This window comes from Trematomus bernacchii, unplaced genomic scaffold (genome assembly GCF_902827165.1).
Source record: "Trematomus bernacchii unplaced genomic scaffold, fTreBer1.1, whole genome shotgun sequence".
Classification (NCBI taxonomy): Eukaryota; Metazoa; Chordata; class Actinopteri; order Perciformes; family Nototheniidae; genus Trematomus; species Trematomus bernacchii.
The window spans coordinates 570,671-594,768 of record NW_022987821.1 but is presented as its reverse complement, the minus strand read 5'-3'; the positions used below and the strand labels follow the sequence as shown (position 1 = coordinate 594,768).

Below are 24,098 nucleotides of genomic sequence, written 5' to 3'. Positions count from 1 at the left end.
GAGGTGGAGGAAAAAGGCGGAGGAGGAAGGTGAGAGAGGTGCAGAGGTGGAAGCAAATGGTGGGAAGGGTTGTCCATACAGCAGAGAGATGGATTAAACAGAAAAGGGGGAAAAACATCAGAACAGAAATGGATCTAATGAAAGTGAGAAGAAAATCAAACGATATGTCAAATGAGATGACAACCTGTTTATAATCCAATTCAGTTTTATTGCTGCTATAAAATGGTTTATATTATTATATATCTATATGGTTGATGATTATCATGTTTATAAATGGTTATAAATAGGATGAATTTACAACTTTCTTCCACTGGGAGGCGCTTGAGAGCATCCACATGGTTTCAAATAAATGTAAATATGGACGTAGACAATGCGTGGAAGCTGGATCCTCTCTGAACTCCTAGCTATTCTTACTCTCATCCCATCTCCACTCTTACCAGCTCTGCTGCTTAAAGCTGCACTGCTAATGCACTGCATGGTGCTGGACACAAAGGATGCCTCTAGTTGAAGATGAAACAAGTTGCCGGCAGCAGACTACAGCTTGATAAAGGCCTTTTTTTTCACTACTCTCCATCACTTTGCAATCATATTGGCAGAAAAATCTCCCTGACCTAAAACCAGCTAAGATTTGCAGCGTAACTCACCAAAATGAATTTCATTTCTGCTTTTGTTATTGTAAAACAATCATTATTGTTGCATTGCAAACCTCATTAGTTCATCCTCCTCATTTGAGACAATAGCTCTAAGCCTTACCGGCGATGCGTTGAGCCACCAGGCCCCCCAGGTTGAGCGTCTCCTCCTCGGCCTCTTGTTCTCTGGGCAAGGATGAAGAAGACGTTTCCTTGGGCTGGGGGGTGATTGTTGGGAGAGGAGAGGAAGAGGCACTGTAGCCTGGATAAGGAGACAAGCCCTGCAGGTCTGGGGAGTGGGAAACCCCGCCTCCTGGGTGCGAGTTCACAGGCTTAACTGGAACCTGCTGTTTAAAATTAGGGGATGGATCTGACGGGTATTGGTGGTCTGCTTGGCGTGTGTGGAGGTAGGGCTCTGGGGTGTGTGTTGGGGTGATGTTTTGGTGTTGGTAGCCAGTGTTGGACCTCTGGGGAGAGTAGACTGGCGATTCCGTCACTGGGCTCTGGTTGGGCAACGCTGAGACTCTCCCAGGTGACCGCTGGGGCTGATGGAAGTTGCTGTTGACAGACCCTGAGTTGTTGTAACCATGGATAGCAGAGTCTGCCTGGTATGAGGGTCTTGCGAGGGTCTGTGAAAATGGCGCCTGGGATGAATTGAGGTTGTTCTCCCCAGGAGGAGCACTATGGGACTTGGACATGTGGGAGTTGATTGGGTCCAGGTCGAGCATGAGCATGTTGAGCGCCTCGATGGACTGCTCGATGTCCCGCTGCGAGGCGGAGGTGGGGAAGTGGGGCAGGCTGTGGGTTGACTGAAGAGGGGGGCCAAACGGATCATCTGGGAGGCTATACTGGTGCCAGGTGTTGAGACCTCTTTGAACAGCCTCACGGCTGCTGGTGCTCCTCTCCGGAGCCCTGGGCATCAGTTTGGGGTTGGTCTCAGGGCTGCTGGCTGGCTGATTCCCAAATGACTGTGATCGGTACATCCCTCCTCCATTCTGGTAGTTGTTGTATCCCCCCTGTGGCGATGCAGAGTCCACAGACCTCTCTTGCAACGCCGTGGGCGTTTGTACTCCATGCACGGGCATTTCGCTCAACTTTTCCCCAATAACAACTCTCTCAAGGTAGGGTCCGTCGTTTGGCCTACTGCTGGGTGTCTGTGATTGGTAGTAGAGGTCAGCCGGTGTGGCGTGGCCCTCTAAAGACGAGAGCGTGCCCAAGCTGTCCACGCTGTTTCCCTCTTGACTATTGGGCGGCTCGTCGTCTAGAATATCCGTCTCACGCTCCTCTGTTGAAGGGGCGCCAACTAGCCTGGTGTGGCCCCCGTTCACATGCACCTGCGCTGGGACCAAGTGTCGGACACCACCTCCTGGACTGTTGGATGTGGACAGGTAGGCTTGTCTCTGCTGAGTTGATGCTTCGAGACCGCTCAGAAGCTGGTCGAGCTCTCTTTTTTCCTGCGGACTGAGCGGCGGCTGGGTCGCTGTTGGGTTGGTGGGGTTTACGGCGCCCTGTAAGGACTGGCTGTGCTCATCAGTACGATCAGTCTTGATGGAGGCGGTAGAGTTGCCTGAGTCGCTGCTCACAGAGAGGGTGTGGTCAACAGCGGGAAGGGAGGCGTGGCCTGTCACAGGTATGGTTTGGTCAGTGGTTTGGAGAGGATGGCTGGGGTTTTGTAATGGGTTCTCAACATTGGTCAAGGGGTTTTCATGGACTGGGAGGCCATTGATGGTGACAACTCCCTCCAGGGAGTCTTTCTTGCGGACCCGGGCATATAGACTTCCATCAAGTGGACCTTGGGTGTGAACAACATCTGAAAAAGACGTATACTAAAGTCATTAAAGAAGTTCCATGTTTTTATGCAGGTCCAACCATACACATCATTGAAAAGTAGAAAAAAGGGATACCGTTTGTCTTTTTTGAATTGCAAGATGATTCTGATGAAAACAAAACCTGTTCGAGGTGATTTCAATCATCTTGTCTTCCCACACAAATAGGTTTCATTGGCTCCGACCTATCACATTAGCATGGACCTGTATAACTCACACCAGAAGCACAGTGACCCCCCTCTGCACCCATCTTTTTTGCCTCTCAGGTTCAGCATGTAGCCCGGCCACCAGCAACACAGCCCCTCCGGCTCTATTAATAGCAAATTTGCAGGGCCCAAGCGACTGTCACGTTGCGTCAGTGCAGGCCTGCATGGTCTGACGTGAACCGGGGCGACTCCTGTCCAACACACTCAAACAGCTGGTCTTTGCGAGCCAAACAGAAGAGCAGCAATGCCAGTTTGAAAGCCCAGAGCTGTACTGAAGGAGGATGAGCTGTCTTCAAGTTGATTTCTGGCTGCTGAATCATGTTGGCAATTTCATGCTTATTGCTTACACGTTGCACAATCAAAGTAACAACTAAAATCGGTCTAAAGACATTGGCATACTTTTAGACCGTTTTTAAGCTTCAACAGTAACACTGTGTGCCATGTGATCTCTCAAAAGTCACATTCTTAGTCTGAAAGAAAAGTAAAATACTTTTGGAAAGTTATCGCTCCTTCCTGGCAACAGTAAAAAAAATATATTGAGGAAAATCACCATCTTTTTAAAGTATCTGACATGTGTAGAAACTCATTTGTAATTTCTTCTCACACATGTTATTTAAAGGTCTGTGTTGAAAAGTTAGGTAGGAAAAGCTTTGAAAAATAGTTTAAATATAAGCCTCATTTGTGGCACATGGACACACAAATAGAGGTAAGGTAGAATACTGTAATTCACACACAATGTGTACTTTAATTATAGGCCAGGGAACTTTTAGAAAATATTAAACACTATACTTGCTCCAATAAAACGCAACAATCATACATGCAACAGCTCATTCTGTGGTAAAACATATGCTTACAAAGGAAAGTAATACACCAATCCTCGCTTCCCAAATCTAGTTTACATTTGCAAAGTGAAACAAGACATATACATGACCGCAGATGGCTCATATGTGGGGTATTCCAATTTCAGCGACCCCCGCAAGCAGATGGTTAATCGCTTGGGATGCAGCTATTTCAAAACCCATGTCAACAACTTATAGGCAGAGTAGCAACAAGAACCAAAGGGCAGGCGAGGAAGTTGTAAACACAGTTTGTTCCTGTGGTTGTTTTTAATGATGACATAATAATTAACATTATGAGAGGAAATGGCAGGATGTACATTTTATTTGAAGCCGTGTTTAATTTAGTGTAACCAGAATGTATTACAAAGTCTTATGGACAACATTTTGAGACGAAAATATATAGTTTGAATAAAAATATTTAAATTTGTATTTTGAAGAGCTACAAAATGTTTTTTCTTGCCAGGAAAAATGTATTAAATTCTGGATCTCGATTATAAAAAAATATTAAGGGACTTAATTACATCACATCAAAGTATGGAAACCTCCTTCTTACCTGAGCTTTAGGTCAACCCTCGGAACTCTCAAGAAAGGATGAAATATTTCCAGATTTTCTGGCAATTACATTAGTCCATACTGTCCTGTCCGGTAGCCTCTCAGTGACTGAACGTTCTCCTTCTGAGCTTCTTCTCTTACTCTCCCTGTCCTCTCTGATTCATGTCCTCTCATCACCCAACATGTGCTTTACTGGAGTGAGGCGGGGCCGTACCACTGAAGCTGCCGAAAGGGGTGAGCTGGCACTCCGGGATGATCTGTGGCTGTTCCCGGCAGCGGGGGAGGGACCCGACCACCACCACCACCACCACCACCACCACCACCTCCCAACTGCCAGTGAAGCAACATCACTTTAAATAAACTACATCTACTATCATTTGTTTGACTGCAGCACCCCTGCCTGGTGAGATCATTAGAGGGGATCCCCTCACTCACAGTCACCCTGTCACTGCATGGTTTACATCCTCAATAACTAGATTGTTTTACCTTTCAAGTACTTTGATTCAGATTATTAACATCATTTCAAGAGTTTTCAGAGAACTTGGTAAACATTTTCCACCATCTGATGATGTCTGTCTTTGACACTCTTTTTTTCTCGGCCAAAGATATAGGGAATTCCCTTTTCCTAGCTCATAAAAGATGATCTTTGAGTGCTCAGTGGCAAAAACAGGCTAAAGTCTGCAATGGAGACATTTTTTCCAGCTGCTGGTTAACCCCACCCAAGGTCAAATCAGGGGAGACTGTTATATGACTTGTCACGGCGCATTGAGGTAAGAAAGGAGCAAACCAAAATTGTTTTCTTTTTGGTAAGAACCTTAAAATGTTGGTGCGGTATCGCCGTTATTCTGGTATCACAGGAAAAGATTTTGATTCATTTCTGATCCAATTTGATGCCTGTTGTTGGGGATGTTGCCACTGATCAACCAACTAACAGACCCAAAGGCATCGACTTCAGCTGCTCTTCCAAATCAACCAACAACTACCAGTGTTTGCACATTGAAGTGTACACAAAATCACCATAAACTATCTTTTAGAGCAATTATTTGCAAACAATTCTCTTTAACCAAGAAGAAAACTATAAAATGGTTAACTGATTTGATAAATGTGTGCCAACAGGATTTAGTGGAGACAAAAACTTCACAGGGGTGACTCACAGGTCAAGCAGAAGTGTTTCCAGAGTGAGTCTCACCTCCTTTAACACTTTCCTTGCTATTTTCTCTTGCTCACTAACAGGGGCAAACAGGCCTGAATGTCTGATGTCCTCAGTAAAGAACGGAAGTGCCAACATTGGGCATGACAGGTAGTAACTAAACAAGAATTTCAGGGTCACAACCTTTACATTTTCCACACACTCGTGCCGGGTGTGCACACATTTTTTGTATACGGCTGCAGGGGTGACTATAGTTAAAAGAGTTTGCCCTTCAGTGTTCCACTCCATTGAATTATGACCACTGCGATCCAGGTATAAACCAAGTATGACGACATAACAAAAATATCTGATGACCCTGCATTGCTTGCTGTACAGAAGACGAAGAGTTCCAGATCTGAATAGCCTGGTATTAAATCCAAAGACTGGGCCAAACACTACCTCTCCATCTGAATAGAACAAATACCTTTCTTCTGCTGTCAATAAATAGCTGCAGCAGATTAGATAGGTTGAGTCACCAAGGCTTGGCCAACACAAATAGCTTACAACTTGTTTCCTACTGTGGTAAACGAGTGTAGCATTCTCTCCGCCTGAAAGGAAGCCATTCTCACCACTTCTCATTTACATATTTCACGATATTTAAATTAGGTTCATGGAGTATTTCCAAACGTACAGTTAAAACTAAATACTAATGTAGCATCTTAATTGGCCCTTTCATCAATTTGGCACTATATTGGTCACTCACAAACACAATCCCACACCTGTCCATTCTCCATATTGACTCATGCGACAGGTGCTTTCCTCTTTTGTGAAAGTGCCAGAGGCGTTTGCTCATACAGTGCTGCACGCGCGCGCGCGCGCACACACACACACACACACACACACACACACACACACACACACACACACACACACACACACACACACCACACAGCACACACACACACACACACACACACACACAACACACACACACACACACACACACACACACACACACACACACACACACACACAACACACCACATCACACACACACACACACACACACACACACACACAACACATCACACACACACACACACACACACACACACACTACACACACACACACACACACACACACACACACACACACACACACACACACACACACACACACACACACACACACACACACACACACACACACACACACACACACACACACACACACACACACACACACACACACACACACACACACACACACACACACACACACACCTCTCTTGGCTCTATTCTCTTAAGTGTTTGCTTGAGTGTCTCATTTCCACATCGCAGCCTTGGAGGCCATTAAAAAGCCATTAAAACATCTGTGGCCAATGGCTTATTATAAATAGACAATGTGCTACAACTACTGTTATTGCTGTATCAAATGCACCAGCTGGGATGTTGATAATATACATAGTTAGTACATTTGAGATTAACACGCCCATGGTGATTGAGGCAACCCATTTGTCAACGCACCTATAAAGCAATAAGAGCATGACTGTAAGCCATTTTGGTGCTAGCGGTGTAGCTAAATGTGATTCATGCACACATAGTACTTCCTAGTTCTTTGTGTGTAAAGCTGTGCTAGTTTAGCACCAATCTCATTGGCTTGGGTCTGACTAAGATAAACCTCTTGGGCAAGGGACAATATTGCTGGGGTTCCGGTGTAGCCAGCACATATCCGGACCAATGGTGTGCTTCATATTGTTTACAGTCACATTAGCCAACTAAGACCAAAAAAGGAAGTTCAGAGACGACGCTTACGACCGGATTGTTTCCCCAAGTAATTAGTTTACACGCTACATTTACCTCTTGGCTCTATGGCTTTTTAACATATCTATTTATTCATGTATTTTATTCTGTTAGTTTTAATACCTAACGCTGAAGTCCAAACGTCCTAAATAAGTCATGTTGATTCATTGTTCATTTCCAGTGAAGAAGGTCCTCAGGGCTCTGTTTTAGGACCACTTCTGTTTCCTCATATTGTAATCATGTTATGTTTGTGGCATATTGTACTGTATAGTAAAGTAACTTCTCAATTTGTGGAAACTTATAATTGCAAGAAGATTGTTTGGACCTGGAACAAGCTCCTATTGATCTAATTGAACCTAATTGAAAAAAAGGAAATCTACCACCAACTATTTAAAAATTTGTTTGGGTGTATTCCTCCTTTAGGTTTTCCTTATTAGCTGCTCTAGACGTTTTTCGGAGATGATGGAAACTTAAATACAGGCTTTACACTCTTAAATGGGACACGATGACCTTATAAAAGGACCAAACCCATTTTTGAAAAACGCAGACACCTATAAATATAGAAGCACACCTAACATTTACATGCATTATTAAAAGGGGGCCATGGTGTCTGTCTGACCCTCTAAGGAAAGAGGTCCACAATCTCAGTTTTATTGGCTGCGGTGTTAGATTTCATGTATGTTTTAAATGCTAATGTTTACTCGCATGAATGCAGACAACTACTGTAAGAGCTATTTATAGTGGGAAGTTGCCTTGTGAAAGAGAAAGGTCTCTTTGGATTGGGGAGAGGGTCTATGGGTGAGGAGGAAACTTGGAGTGCGTGTGAGCCAGTAAAACTGGGAAGTTAGGAAAAGTGAAGAAGCTTTAAGGGGACCAAGATGACAGAGTTTAAAAGAGCCAAGCTCATTAAACTTCAAAAAGCAGAGAGTGTAAATGCAAAATAAATCCTAACCATTATTTGAAAAAGCCTTTAAAGGAAATGTATTGGATTCAAATACTTCTTGAATTATTAGTAACATTCAATTGCCTTTTTCATTTGTGGCTAGACTTTGACTCCAGACAAACTTATTTTTAGTCAGTGCCAGAAAATATTAAATAGCCTAAGATGGATTTTTTTTCCAGTCAGGCATGCCCAAACACACACGGTGTTGTCACCGAGCCATCGGGTATCTCTCTGCAGTATCTTTACAACTTTCATATCAGCGTGACGACAGCAAGTCTGCATGCCAACAGTGGGTGACTGGGTTTGACTGCCAACTGAATGACATGTCCTAAAAGAAAATATTTCCTTCAAGAATTCTATTTAAATTATTGATTTTAAGGCTTGTTTGGTGATCTGTTTTTTACCAACTAAAGATGTTTACAATTACTTGCAAACCTTTTAACATAAAAAACGTTTAGGCTGCAAATTAACGTTTTTTGCTTCAGAGCACAAGACAGAAAGAGCTCTATAGTATCGAGGTATGATTTGACAGTCCATCAGTGTAAAAGGTGTCATGGTTGCTGTATCAGTGACTGGCACAAGGAAAACTGTCGCGGATTTATATTTGCCATGTCTGCCATGTCATCTATCACCAAGTGTCCAGCTGTCACAGTTTGAGGTAACGTGACGTGACGGAATCAGAGTCTGTCTCCACGATTGCTTTTCAGGGGTGATGTCATCCATCCGCCTGTCTGTCTATGAGTGACTGTCATAAAACACTCTCTGCCTGGCTGTCTTTATATCTGACAACCAGCTGCACTGCACATGTGATGCAAGCAGCAGCTCTTTGCAACAGAGGAAACGCCAGATCCAGGTGCAGAGTGGGATTTGGAAGCCAAATTAACCCCTAACGCTAGTTCAAATTCAGTTACAATACTGTACAGATTGTGTAACGTTGCTAATGTCGCGTGAATGATTATCAATGAGGAAAAATACATCCATGTTTGCATTTACTGCATTTTTTTAAGGAGTAGAAGTGAAATTGTAAATGGAAAAGAAAATGTAAGAATGGGATTATATAGGGAAAAGAAAGTAGAATAACTAAAGAGATAGGCAGTACCGCTTTTATCACTTTATAACTTTTCCTCAACCAGGCACCTTTTAACTGAAGCTTCTCAAAATGGGTCGAGTTAGCATCTTCGCAATAACTTAATAATATAGCCAGAGTAATGTTTCCTCAGATATAAAAAGAGGACCAAAAGGATGACGTCAGGGTTTTTTGCCGGCCTGCCTGTCTGCCCCTGTACGTCTGACTGTCGGGTTGGTTTCCTGTGCATCTGTCCGTCCATCTGTCTTTCACTCAGGAGGATCAGTAGCTGTCATAAAAGTGCATCTGCCTGCTGTCTACCTCCATGTAGGTCTGTCATCTGTCTGCTTGAGAGCTTTGGGGTGCCGTGTTTATACATACTCTAAGCACGGCACATAAGGGACACACTATCCATCTGTAGCATTTGGATTTATACATCCAGATTGATAACATTTCTGGATTACTTTTAGGAAATAAAGTCAACAAAACCATGGCTTTCCAAAGCAGGCAAACTAATGTTGTCTTCTAATTTTCAGAGAAGAGACGCTGAAAAAATGTACAAATGATGCTCAGTTAGCTCAACTCGATGACATTGGAATATAAAAAGGACAAAAGCAGAGCAGGACGCAGATCCAAGGAGACATCTATGCAGACAGTAGGAGAAAGGAGGCATTAAAGGATGAGGGAGTGGCTCAGCGGGGGTCCTTCAGCAGGGATTTGAACCTGCTGCTGCAGCTCACCGTGCTGTCAGCGAGAGGTTGAGTACAAGCATTATGTGCTCATGCTAGACACACACAGAGGGCTTTAAAGAGCCTCACTTGGTGGCCACTTTTAGTGTGCGTGGGTTTGACACTAAGCGTAAAAGGTACAATAAATGTCTTTTTTTATGCATGTGGCAAAAGTTACAAACATGTCTTTATGGCAAGCCACAATTCTGATGTCTTTTTAAGGTGAACAAGATAATAAAAATGATGGCTTTTAAAGCTGAAAACATATCGGTAGAATACATAGTTTTTAGAGATGAATTCAGCATTTGTACCAGAAAATGCCCATTTTCAACAGTGTTCTTACAGCCTAATGATAGTTAGTTTGAACATTTTAAACTACATTTTGAATGCCTGTCGGATTTTCCTGCAATCTGGAGCTGCATGACTTTCACACAAGAAGCATTTGTTAAACTGTTAACAATCCTACTTCGTATGTTTTAGCATGTTTAAAGACTTCTAAATGATTGATTTAAGACACTTTAAAATCAATTAAATAAAATGTTTTAAATGTCCTGTTTTAGTCTCATAATTAGTGTTCACTTTACTAACAAAACTACCTGCACCCAAAAAGAAAACATGTATAAAACAGTATTTAAACGATATACATATGGACAAATAAACAAAGTTATATTATTTTAAATACTGAACAACATCTATCCTACATGCATCTCATACCACTCCAGTCTCTCTGCAGCTCACATGCAGTTACCAACCAAGCTGCCTAATAGTTTTGGTACACCCAAATTGCAGCTCGCTCATAAAATGTTCCACACACAAATTGCTCGCTCCATGACTCACTTTATACCATATAGGAGCCAAACACACAGGATGCAACTGTGTTGACATGGAAACGCTATAAACAGACACACAGACTCTTATATCTGCAGACCGAAGGAACAAAAGTTGTATTCTTGTAATTTTGTCTCGGCAAATGAGGGAGAAGATGACGTTTTTCCTGGGTAAAAACCTGCAGGATTTCACAGAGAAACACACATTTTGCAACTTATCTTAGCAGTATTTGGTTGGACTGTGTTATAAGCATTAAAACATTGCCATTTCGTTTTTTAAATTGTAAATAAAGTTGCGAGAAGTAAACACTAGTTTTCTACTCAATAACCAACACTGGTCAGCTGCGTCCTCTGCTCAATTTCACTTCATTCCTTATTCTCTCCTTCATTCAAACTCCAGCAATAAACACAATAACTTACTTGGCAAATCTGCAAAAGTCTGGTGTTCTCTGCTTCTCTCTGCGCCCGCCTCTCTATCTCTATCTCCGTCTCTGACTCTGTCTCTATCCAGCTATTCCAGACATGTTTCAGGGCTCGGCCCCAGCCAAATATGGGACGGGGGCGGTAAACAAGGAAGACAGGCTGTGCTGTCACTGGGCCCTCTGCCCTACTGTACACCCCACACACACTGGAACACACACACGTATGCTCCTGTGGCAAGACATTATGTTTAGTGGTTATTTTCATATTTGAGAACTCAGGGTATCATTTTATTCCTAGAACACATTCGAGCGGTAATTTGATGTGGCGCTGAGTACTTTTATTACTTTTGGTCGTTTCACTAAAGAAGGTGCATGAAGCACCATTCCAATTAGGGAAGGGTAGAAAAATCAATTAATGTATTTTTCTATGACTTGAACAAAGTACAACATGAATAAATATTACCTTTTGGTTAATGATTAGGGTTGAGTTCGATCGGTTTGATTAGATCCAGAAATTAGTACTCCTATGTTCTGAATCCACAATCCATTTATTAATACTTTAATCCTGTAACCAAAAGATTCTCTAACTTAATTTCTATGTAGTCCCAACAATGTTGTTAGGGCCCACGATTAAAACCAAAAATGGCTGCCAATGGTTTCCTCCGTACACTCGATTTCTTGCTTTTACTGGCATAAGATGTTTGGTGTATAGAAGTTCTTTAAATGATGCGACAGTGGCAATGTTATTCTGATGTTATAATGATTAATATGCAATTTCTAAGAGCAGATTTGCCAGTAGCAGTGCATTCACTCTATGGCTAAAAGGGTGGCCTTCTGACTGGTCTGACCCTCGGGTCGACAGCTGCCACCACACGGCGCTGCTATTAGTGGAGCAAAGGCAAGCCGACAAACACAAGGTGCACTGCACACACTCTTAACATACCACATACAAAACTGCAGAACACCAAACAAACGTACAAACATTTAAAAGGCATACACAGACACCTATACAAGCCCATATAGCGCAAAAATACAAACACAAACAGCTGGACTAATACGGCACACACACCCCCCAACACTTGTCGCAAATACTTTCCGTTGAAGTACACTAAAGGCGCCTCTCCTCGCGTTCCTCATGTACATCAGTATGAAATTCACATAACTCTAAGCTACATAATCCCGCCGACCCTTTAAAGACACCCATCTTTCGTTGAGTCCTCTCAACTGGATTTCAAAGGTCGCAGGGTTTAAAAATGGCGTCGGGATGAGTGCAGAGCCCCAGATGCATTCAGACATCAACGCCTGAGGATGAAACGTTCGTTTAACGCCCGGACAAATAAGCAAGTCTGGATTCTCCAAATGATATCTGATGAGTGATAACTGTCCACTGTGCCGCTCCATGTAAAAATAGGCCATTATGTCAAGTCAATGTTATTCGTGTGGCATCGTGTTGGGATTGTTTACTCAAATGTATATTAACATCCTCTAAGTGCTGTTTTCCCAATGGTGCAATGACTTTTTCCAACAACAAACCAGAAATGTAAGGTCTTATTTCTCAATAAGTTCATCTAAACACGTCAATTGCCTGAATTTAAAAGCCTCAAACAGTCTACGATTGTGTAATCGTAGACCGCTTTGGATCTTAAATAAAGCTCTACCGTTGTGTCAACTGTAAATAACCAAAAGGGTCCGTAAAATGTATTTCCTTTTGGTTGTGGGTTGAGCAGAGCCACATTTGAAATAAAGGTTAGGAACCGTGATGAGAATTGGCAAGAGACGGCCAACATATCTCGATGTCGTTTAGTGGCATTGGGTGTTCCAGCTAACTGGAAGAGAACTTCTGCCAGCGTTTGGGTCTACACATCGACAGTAAAAATCCAAGGTGCTCTGGACACCAGATCCACAAAGCCAACAATGATGAAGTAAGCTTTATATTGATTTGGGCATCGACAAAACTATAAAGTGCAGGGCGGACCAGCTGTGTAGCGATATATCAGACTTAACGTTCTTTATATTTCTCATAGCGGGACTGCCAAATACAAAAGAGTATTATTTTACGTCATTAAACAAACTGAACATTCTTACATTTAGCAGTGGATAATTTCATTGCTACATCTTCAAATACAAGCTTTCCCACCCCTTATAGAAACAGACACTGTGTTCCTGCATCAGCTCCCTCTGAACGATCCCATTCTCACGTCCAAGGCTGCAATTAGATAAATGAATAAACTGGCCGAGAGGTTTTTTTCTGCTGAGTGCTGAGAACCCAGCCACCCATTCAATTAGGATCCAACCTGCAGTGCTTGGCCATTCCCACTGACCTTCACGCAACACAGCAATTACCGCAACGGTTCTCTGGGGATGTTCATAAAAATGAAATGGGTCTTTGTGAAGCCGTAAAAAATCACATATATAAAAGTGGATGCAGCACTACAATGACTGCCAAGTACTGACTCAACTGAGTGCGAGTACACCCTCCTGTTTCTTAGATTAACAGCAATAATCATAAATCTCATCATCACTGACTGCCAGTTATGTTAAGGGATAACCCTCAGGATAACACTTCTTACAAACTCCAGTCGCATGCATTGAAATTCAGGTAACTGGACCAAATTCATTTAAAATTGAAACAATGTTGGGTTTGCGTTTATGAGGGTGATTTGGATGAATGAACAAGAGAGGGAAATGAAACAAAGCCAAAATATCACAACGTTTAAAAAGTATGCAAATGGTGATTATCATAGGCTTTCTTGATTGGGTAGCGTTGATTATGAATGATGTTTGTGAACAGAGTGGTAAACTGTGGGATGGACGCAGGGTTGATTTATTGATTGATGTATGAGTATATAATAGAAATAGGAGTACACTAGGACACAACATGTGAATAAGCCCTATCCCTAATGTTGCTTCTTGAAAATGTATTGAATATGTTTATCGTTTTTTTTTTTAAACACAGCATTTTCTGATAATATTAATGTGTGAGTTTAATGAAGAAATTCACCCTTAAAGGTCCCCTATTATACTGTTTTTCATCAATATATTATAGGTCTCAGATCTATACAAAACATTTCTCTGAAGTGTTTGGCTCCAAACACCAAACAGATCATTGCAGCATCCCATAATCCCCTCTGTTTCAGCCCTGTTTCAAAAGAGCTGATTCTCTGTCTGTTACTTTAGATGAAAATAAGGAGCCCCTCCCCACGCCCCTCTGAGAGATATTTGGTTAAAAAGAACACAATGGTGCTCTAGGAGGAGATGCAGGTGATAAGGTGGGGGGGATTACTTTGGTTGGTGATTGGCTCATGGTTACACAAGCCAAAAACTCGTTATGACATCATAAAGTGGCCAAAATCTGATCAGCTCATTTTCAGACAGGTTTTTATATAAATGGATCAGGACAAAAAGAGAGAGAATCTTTTTTCCTGATACTTCAGAGTCTCTTTACACAGAGGGGACACGTGTTTATATATAAAAGACATGAAAAAGTGGATTTTGCATAATAGGTCCCCTTTAATGGTGGCCTAGCCTTTACTTTATGCAATATTTGGGGTGTTTGGCATTTCTTGCACTGATACTCCACTGGATGGAGGTTTGGGCTCATGTGGGACTTGGGCTTGCCGGTGGGGTCTCAGGTTACACCCCCCCCCTGGGAAGTGGGCAGCTACCGACAAGGCGACTGACGCCCCCCTATTTCTGCAGCAGCTATTTAAAGGACTAATTGACAGACCAGGGGGAGTGGGTGGGGGAGAGCTCAAAGAAGGGTTTGGAGGTGGAGAGGAGTAGAAAGGCACTTGTCTTAGGTAGAGTGCATCAAAGCCACATATTTGTACCTGTTTGTGTGTGTGGATGGGTGTGTGTGTGTGTGTACATACCGAGGTCTCCGTCCACAGTCTCCTCACAGCGTTGGCTGAAGCTCTCGTATGAGTCCCAGCGGATCAGAGGATCTTGGGTGTTGTAGTCCACAGAAACACTTGGCCCGTTTTCCAGGTGTCCTAGGCCTGAGGGACATATGGCATGATGGGTAATGGAGTACTCGCAAAATAAAAAATAAAAACCAAATACTTTCTTTAAGTTGGCATACATCTGTTGTCAATGTTTTAAAAAGCTATCCAACATATCATGTTAGATAACTATAACAAGTTACAGTAAGTTGTGAATATATATTTGTTCAATGTTCTACACCATTTTCCCCTTCAGTCAGGTGAATTGGATTACCTCTGATTTTGTCTGGTCCATATGAGAAAACAAACTCCACCTTCCCATGCTCTGGGAACCTCTCATCTGCATAGAGACACAGTATAAAAATAATATTTTTAAAACAAAGGACACAAACACACACAAAACTGCATGACGATAAAAGTAAAATACACACAAAAAAGAAAAAAAAACAGACAATCATAGATCAGATGGCAATATTTAAATTTAGAGCTCATAACTTTTAACTTCATTAAAACAATCCACATTGATTTGTAGCACTAAATGTAAGAAGAAATATATTTGTTCATATTTAATGCATTGTTCTGTGATTGACAATTATCCCACACACACACACACACACAATGACAAATACTGAAAATTCACACCCACCCGAAGTGCCGTTACCTTTGAAGGTCTCGTCCAGCTCGTTCTTCCCGAACACCACCCCCAGGTCGTGGATGGCGCAGGTGTGGAACTGCACCCTGAACATCACATCTCGGGTGGAGTTCCTGAACCTCTTGTGGTAACACTTCAGCTAAGATAAGGTAGAAAACATCAATACATGAATCAACTCAACAATCAGCATTAACATCGTATTTTAAATAATGGAATCTTACCAGGATGTCTCCCTTCAGAAGCAGCCCGGGTTCAATAGTGATGCAGATACTGGTGTTGCTGTCTCCTTGCACATTGCTGTAGAGAAAACATGAATAATGTCGTGTTAAATCCAATAAACGGGACAATAAAGTTCTTTATTCAAACTACACTGAAGTGGAATGAAGGTTTCCGTACTATATTCCTGACGTATAGACTGGTTGCATTGCCTGGTAGACCTTCAGGAACGGACGGCAGCCTGTAAAGAGAAATAAAGAAAGTCATTGAAGAATTTCAGAGGAAACAAAAACAGTAGGTTCTTTCTGTGTGTGTTAGCAGAGTCAGATTCTCACCTCCTTTGGCCTCAAAGTTGGGTATGCCGTGCATGATGACGTGATGCAGGAACAGGGGCTTGTTGTTGATTTTGATGTGTCCGGAAAGAAGGCCGTTGAAGTATTGCACATATCTACAGATAAAGGAAGACAAGCAACGTCTGTGTATAACTTCTACAATATATACTGATAATAATGACGACTGTTCTTAAACAAGTATCCCACCTCTAGCTAGAAAACACACCAAATCCAATCAAATTAAACTCTCATCATGTGTGTCTCACCTTTACCTATTGCTGGGTATTGTACAAACATATTTAAAATAAAAATAATATCAGTTCCCCTTATCAAAGTCAAAATAGTTAATTTCTCCAAGGGGGTAATGGGTTTCGTAACAGTGGCACAAGTTATAATGTGCAATAAAAAGCTAAAATAAAATAAATGTATATTACAATATATATACAGTGTATTAGCACGAATGCAGGTATTATTTAAATCAGGTTGTGTGATATGACTTTGTTATTTTGGTCAATACCTGAGAGCCCTGCTGTTGACTCCCACTGACTATAAAAGCAGCTTTACACACTGCGGGAAATGTCAGAGTGACTGTGTGTGTACAGAGGCCAGTCGGGGTCTGCTGAGTTAGTGTGGTCTGGTTGTTAATGATGATAATAATGATGGTACCGAACGCGACCTTGACCGTGGGGTCGCCACATGCAGACGCCCCCCCCCCTCCTCGGCTGTCAGTGGCCAGATGGTTTAGCCTCGTAGAAATTCAATTAAACAGAGCGGGGGAGAACAGCGCTGGGAATCAACAACGTGTGTGTGTGTGTGTTTTTTATCAATGAATGATTCAAACAAGAAGTAAGAGATATTAAAATGTTAGGGAAGTCCCAAATTGAGCTGAGCAGGAAAACGGAATAATTGCAGATGGCCCTTTCACTTTTTTTTGCACCTATTGTTTTAGTATTTAGTTAATAAAATACACCAACATGGAGTTTCTTCCATTATATTACTTAATTCAATATCTCTTTCATCAGCTTAATAGTGCCCCTTTAAGGCTTACATTCTTTCCCTCAAACCTCAATAAATACAGTATTTGTACACTTCCATCTCTCCAGACTAAATGAATACCCTATGTCAGCAAAGGAGCTATCAATGCTTCTCTTTGCTTCATGTCCTCCCCTGTCTCTCACCCTTTCCTGTCCATTTTTCAGCGGTTCTATCCAATACAAAAATAGAATAAAGCAAAGGGAGAAGTCCTTGAAGTAACTGGTTCTCAATTACTCTCCTTTCATCAGCTATCTCACATCCTCCTTTCTTTGACCTTTTACCTCCTAAAACACTTCATACTTTAATGGCAATCATCCAGACAACAAATTGGCACTATTTAAACTTGTATGTCGACATAAGCATCGTGGAAGGATCTTGTTAAGTTCCTCAAATCTCTGCAGTTCTCTTGTGGGCAATGAACATAAAAACAAGTTAATGGTTTCGAGAAACTCTGAATGAATTCATCCCATTTCCAGTTGACTCGGATGAGAGCCTGTCCTCTCAGCGTGGGCTCATCTGGTTTGCTGTAAAATACAACAGGTAACACCTTTAATCCAAACTTTGAAAAGCTTTTATAGCAGCAGCCGCAGCAGGTTAAGCTCATCTCCCACTCTTGATGTTAATGTCACGCATTCCAGACCATAATACTTGAAGACTCCAGGGGCAGAGATAATTATATCCGAAGCAGGAAATAGCAGCGGGGCAGAGTGCAAGCGTATAGACCCGTTAGAGAATGGTTGAAATGAAGTGGTGCTAAGTCCCCTGCTGTTTCCTGTGTTTCCTCGTTTATTCTCTGCAACCTCTGTCCTGCTCATCCTTCTCCAAGAAGCAGAGGGAGGGGTCAAGCCTTTAAGCTAATAATGCTATTAATATGATAGGTGCAGATTTATGAGTTAAAGGGGGATGTTTGGGATGATACTCCCCCTTAGAGGGAGCTGCATTCAAAATGGTTTGAATACCTTTAAACCACTCTTGATTGGTTTGACCCGTTCTGGTTTGGAAGTTCATGAAAAGGCCATTAACTCCATTAAATATGCTCTGATATGCTGGAATGAGCGGCCACCAAGCCTCCCCAGAGACACTAGAGGAATCCCTCACACAGACAAGATAGACGGCTTCTCTCCAGGCTGTGACGTTTACTCACAATTATCCCAATTAAAATTCAACTGGAGATAAACAGCGGAAAAACGTGAAGGAATGTACTCTGTCAAATGAAATGGGAGACATGGACAATGATCAGTCAGTTTGTCTTGTTATCGAGTGCTGTAGGGATTTTTTAGTAGGCCAACCCAGAAATTAGCATCGTGGTGGTTTACCCGACAACAGCCAATTGGGATCTTTTTATTGGATTACTGCAAAACTAAGATAATTGGCAAAGAGTAGGATACTTACAGGTTTTATTTAGCAGTGAGATGTTGAGAAATAAACCTTTTATAAAAGCAACTTGACAATAAAAAGCTGACGGCTAATGGTAAGATGAGTTAACAAGTTCGGCAAGATGACGTTGACTTCCCCTCAAACCTTGAAAAGCACTCTATTGACCATCTGCAAAGCTCCAGTGATTGTCCAATCATAACTCAGCAACCACGGTGCTGTCGTACAGTTGAAGCGATACACCTGGCATGCAGTGTTTGGTGGTTTCTCTTCACTGTAGCGAATATCAGATTCAGAAAGTCACAGGAAGTGAGGTAATGACTGACCTTATCTGTGACGGCTGACCCACAGGAAGTGCTTTGTCTTCGTAGAAGCGCCTCATGGCGAACCTGTCCAACGCCTGGTCAGCACTGCACGGCACAAAATTAGACTTGTTGTTATTATTTGCCATACTTGAGTGCATTGTGCTGTATTTTGGAAGTCATGCATATTTCTCCAAAAGTTAGAGATTTATAAAATATCCCCTGGCCATCATCAATTACAAAGCAGCATTAAATCCTCCTGGCTCCCTCCCACCTATTAACATCTGGTTGTGTTAAAGATTGATGACATTTTCTTCTTCTCAGAGCCGGAGAAATAAGCTGGAGTGTTTTTGCCATAATAATCATAACGGTGTTTAATAAGTCCCAGACCTCCAGGCCTTACTGTGATGGATTGCTTTTCCTGTCCTTATAAAACCTTCTGAGGAGGAGAGTCATAGCACCAATGCACTTACATAGGTTATTTTCAATATTGGTTATTTACCTCTGCTAATGAAGCTCTTCTACACTCCATAATTATGTGATATTGAGTTTTAAGAAGGTGTTGGATGTTGGTGATTAGTACCTTGCGGAGATGTTGCTGTAGTGCATGTACGCAGCCACCACCACCCCCGTGCGTCCTCGGTTCCCCTGAGACACAAAAACAGAGACAACAAGACTCAGTTACATGATTTCAAGCTTATTTGAAAAAGGAAAATATTTCATAATGGATAAAAAGGTATCTGTATTCATCATAAACAAACACAGGAAGAAATAAATCCTCCGGTAAATAGCATTAAATAGTTTGTAATCACTCTGCTTGTGTAAAGTGACGGATCGGACTCTAAAAGGCAACAATAGAGCAGGGAACAAAATGGGAATCTACTGTAGGTGGATTTTGGAAGGTCAGCAGCCATATATGCATATTTATTATAGACATTATTTATAGTTGGACATTTTTCAATTGCTGGTTTTCGTACACCTAGTGACCGCTGTGTGTCAGGTCTGTCAGACACAAATTGTAGCTTTACAATTCGTTTTTTGTAGATATTTAGCAAGACTTTTTCCATGCACTGATCAATTTCAATTTGGTTACGGCTATTTTGCTTCCAAAAATTGTTCCAAAATGCAGACTTTACCCACTATGTCATTCTCCTTAATCCACCAACAGTTACTATTCGATAATGCCTTACTGCACATTAAAACACACACAACTTGTAATACCATACACTCATTTCCTCGCAGCGTTACCTTGTTGTGTAGCACCACCACGTTGCGGGGGTCTCCATTGAGCCACGTGTCGATGGCCTTGCACATGCTGCAGATCTTATCCAGCGCCGGTGCATGGTGGTCCGGCCAGCCAAACTCCAGAACCTGAAGGGAATCAAAAAGGATCAAAAGTTAGTTTAAGTTTACATTCCTGTCAAACAAGAGCCCACTTGATAGATCTGCATGTGTCTGGACTAGAGCTTCAACCAAGTATTCAGGAGTGGATCAATGGAAAATGAAAAATGTAAATGTCATTTTTTAATGAACATTTTATATTTCAGCCACTCAAATATGGAGATTTACGCTAAAAATAAATATATTTGGGTTCCGGATTTAAAATGAGGACATTTAAAGACGTTGGACCGCAGGAAATTGGGATAGACAATTTTCTGAGATTTTACAGACAATTTTTGACAAATTATCGGCAGATTAAATGATAATGAAAATAATCATTAGTTGCCGCTCTGGTCTTAATTCAAACAACACAGATGCTGAGGGGTGTACCTTTGGATTCAACTTGGAAAGGTCACTCCTAAACTCGCTCAGGTTGAGGATCTGAAATCAGAAAGAGACGGATATAAACATTTCAAAGCACAAATGGACATTCAAAACATTTTTTGTTGTCCCTTGAAGAGCCACATTTGTGCAGTAAAACGAGGGCATTCAGTCCAAAAATCATGTCTCCCGGTTCCTCTTGGGGGGGGGGGGGGGTTCCTCACCAGATAGTGCTCCCCGTGTTTGGAGCGCAGCATGGTGGCCACCTCCTTCAGGTTGGTGGTGTAGCTGCGCTCCTCGGCGCCGGCGGGGAAACACACGGAGATAATCCTCTCCGTGATGTAGACCAGGTCCACCTCATAGCTCTCCTCCATGGCCTGTACCACAGTCTGTGCCCTGGAGGGGGGGGGGGGGGAGATGGTACCAATGTTCAGCCTTGTTACCGCTGCTGTGAGAACATTTCTCTCTGATTTCTCTCGCGGGCTAACGACAGATTCAAAGTGATCAGATGTAAACTCCCGCAGCTCACTCTTATGTTTCTTGGAGAGGAAAATATATACAATTCCTCACTGGCTGTTGACACGACCTCTGCTGATAAAATGCAATCTATTTCACCGGCCAAACAGAGATGGTGTTTATTGGCCAGTGAGCACGCAGTAAAGCCCTGCATGAACAATAACAGCGGTGGAATGATAATTTACATTCCAAGAAAAAAAGGGAAATATTCAGCACAAATAAGGGTTTTTTAATCATCAAATAGAGATGAATTTAAGATCAAAATGGATCAAACTCCACATAAGTTGCAGAATTTGTCTCCCTTTTTATCCAAACATTCACTTTAGATGCTTCTTATTTATGCATTTTGGTAAAAAAAAAACTCTTCACAGATTAAAGGAAATATAAACGTTGTTTCTAATTCTATTTTTTTTAATGTATTTGTTTATGTATGCATCTAAAATAATGAGAATGATCTGTCTTACCCCGACTGCTTTCGCCTTATCTCCACACTCTTGCAGGACCTCGTTGATGCCTGCAGAAACACACACAGATATGCAGAGGGTGGGGGGGGGGGGGGGGGGGGGGGGGGGGGGGGGGGGGGAGAAAAACGATTCATAAGCAAACTGCGTCTGGTAACGATGAGGATGTTATAGAATTACAATCTGACAGAAAAAAAAGAAAAGTCCGATCATCACAGAAGCAAAACTGAAACTGTTCCGGAGAAAGACAAATATGGGAAGAAATTAAGCAGGAGGAGGAATAAAGATAGGAAAAGGAGAAACAACAGAAGAAGAAGATGTGATGAAGAGGAGGGAGATAATGGGATTAGAGGGAAAGTATAAAACAACATCCGGAGCTGTGTCAGGATTCAAGCACACACTTTAATGATCCTCTCCTGTACTTAGTTATTTAGTGGGGAAATAGCAGCAGGCTGTTTTACTGTGACAGTCCTGCAGAGGGAAATGTTGCTAAATCCTCCGTACTGTCGAGGAACCGCTGCATGCTGGAGTTCCTCTGACTGCCCAGAGGAGGAAGAGGAAGATGATGAAGCCGTCGTAAGAGGAAGAACGACAGCTGAATTTATCTCCACCTTTCCCCACAGCTCCACAAACTGTGAGCTTTATGGTCAAGTGGTGATGTTCTCTAATCATGGAGCAAGGTTAAACGCACAGCTCAAAGCTCTCTCCATATTGCTTCTCACACAAGAAGCCCCCCCCAAGAGCCAAAATGGGAAGCATAATTCTCCGTGATTTGACAGGAAGCAGATGCTAGGCGGACCGCTGGTGTTAGCAAAATGAAACAGGCTGTTCACACGGGGCCGAGGGGGGGTTACGCCGGTACGTCTCACAGCGCAGGAACAATCTGTTGTCTTGTAGCGACACGGGTGCATGAACGCCTCGTGAAAGTTAATGCAGCATGTCATTTTAAAACGTATTTGGGGTTGTTCTGTCCATTGCATATCATTATGTTTCCCTCTGTGGGCACATTTCTTGGACAGTTTTTCACATTTCTGCACAAATTCTACATTTTCTAAACCCGGCACTGCTTTTTTCTTGTATTTATCTTATATTGTACATATTTATCTTCAGTTTTGTTTATATTTTTATTGTCTATACTTTTGTATTTTACTTCATTCTAAATTTATTTGACCTTGCAATGTTTGTGTAATGCACCAATTCACCAAAGCAAATCAATTGTTTATAAAAACCTACATTAAACTGGATTCTGAAACGTGACTTTTATAAAGTGAAAGTTTGACAATTAGTTGCTTAATAGTTAGTTAAGTATTTTATGTAACCCTAACCCACTGATTTGAACCCAAACCCAAATCTTTTCCTTAACTTAACCAAGTTCTCCTGTTACCTAAAACAGTTCTACCCTTGCACAAACATTACTTTATCATAAGATACAATCAAGGAAAATATAAAGATTAGATTTTGATGCCTGTTTTAGCTAATGTATCATAAAAGAAAGTAGGTATGCCTATGGTATGGTCGTGAGCGAGAAAGGCTTCTAATTGACCGTAAGAATGGTTTTCGACACAAAAAAAAGACATTACGCTTTCACTACCAGGGTTAAAACGGACCTATATGTAAATAATATTTAGCAGAATGTTTGACTTCCTGTGTGGGAGGGGCCTACCTTGCCGAACAGGAAGCCCGTGCTCCACCTCCAGGATGAACGCAGGTGTCCGAACGGTCTTCGCATTGAGCTACCCAGAGGCATGGCTAACAGCACGGGAATCACTTCTCTATGTTTTGACTATTTAGATCATAAAATAAAAGTCCTCATGACAGAAGAAGATGCGAGACCTCATCAGCGATTCTATAACGCACCATCTTCTCCTCTTCCCTCTCGATTGTCTCCCTCTACTGCTTCCTCCCTCCTTCTCGCCCACTCTGTTGTCTGGAAGCACTCCTCCCTCGCTCTCATTATCTCTCATTATTTGGGACTCCCTCCCACCGCCTCTCTCGTCTTCTTCACTCCCTTTTTTCCCAAGCTGTGTGTTTGTGGACTCTATGAGTATTCTGTATGTTTGTGTATGTGTTTGACCTTAATTACCCTTCAAGTCACCTAAGCGTTACAAAAGCATGGAATGAAAACAACATTTTTTTCCTATTCCATCTTTGTATTTCTTTTTGGATCAAGCAGTTCAATTGAAACTATTGAGAAAAAATACATTTAGGAATGCTATTATACTCATAATGTATTCTTTATTGACTAATAAGGTCAAGTATTATGCAATATTTATAATTGCTAGTCAGTCATTGACATTTTTATTGCATTCCCATAGTTTGTATACATTCTAATTATTTTATAATGCCATATGATGCATTATAATGCCATATTTTATGCAAAAATAATCATTTTAAATAAGTTTGTAATGCGTTATAGACAGGATCTTGCAAAAATAGATGTTAGTAAGTAAACAGAAATTATGAATGAATGTATGTGTGCTTATAGCTATAACAGTACTGTTCTATAAGCTGATTTACAGTATTTTTGATTCACAGCAT

At 41.8% G+C, this 24,098-nt stretch overlaps 1 protein-coding gene across 1 annotated transcript in view; it reads right to left on the bottom strand.

Annotated features, from left to right (window-relative positions):
* The window catches only part of tns1a (tensin 1a), a 36,117-nt gene extending 12,662 nt beyond the window's left edge, over positions 1 to 23,455 (bottom strand). Inside the window, 14 exon segments of the mRNA XM_034151172.1 lie at positions 754 to 2,439; positions 14,843 to 14,968; positions 15,186 to 15,251; positions 15,558 to 15,702; positions 15,785 to 15,860; positions 15,960 to 16,020; positions 16,115 to 16,227; positions 18,847 to 18,930; positions 19,406 to 19,470; positions 20,071 to 20,193; positions 20,593 to 20,643; positions 20,808 to 20,979; positions 21,564 to 21,613; positions 23,224 to 23,455. Coding sequence (XP_034007063.1) covers positions 754 to 2,439; positions 14,843 to 14,968; positions 15,186 to 15,251; positions 15,558 to 15,702; positions 15,785 to 15,860; positions 15,960 to 16,020; positions 16,115 to 16,227; positions 18,847 to 18,930; positions 19,406 to 19,470; positions 20,071 to 20,193; positions 20,593 to 20,643; positions 20,808 to 20,979; positions 21,564 to 21,613; positions 23,224 to 23,307 — 2,902 coding nt within the window. The 5' untranslated portion in view covers positions 23,308 to 23,455.
* Between the last annotated feature and the right edge of the window lie 643 nt (positions 23,456 to 24,098).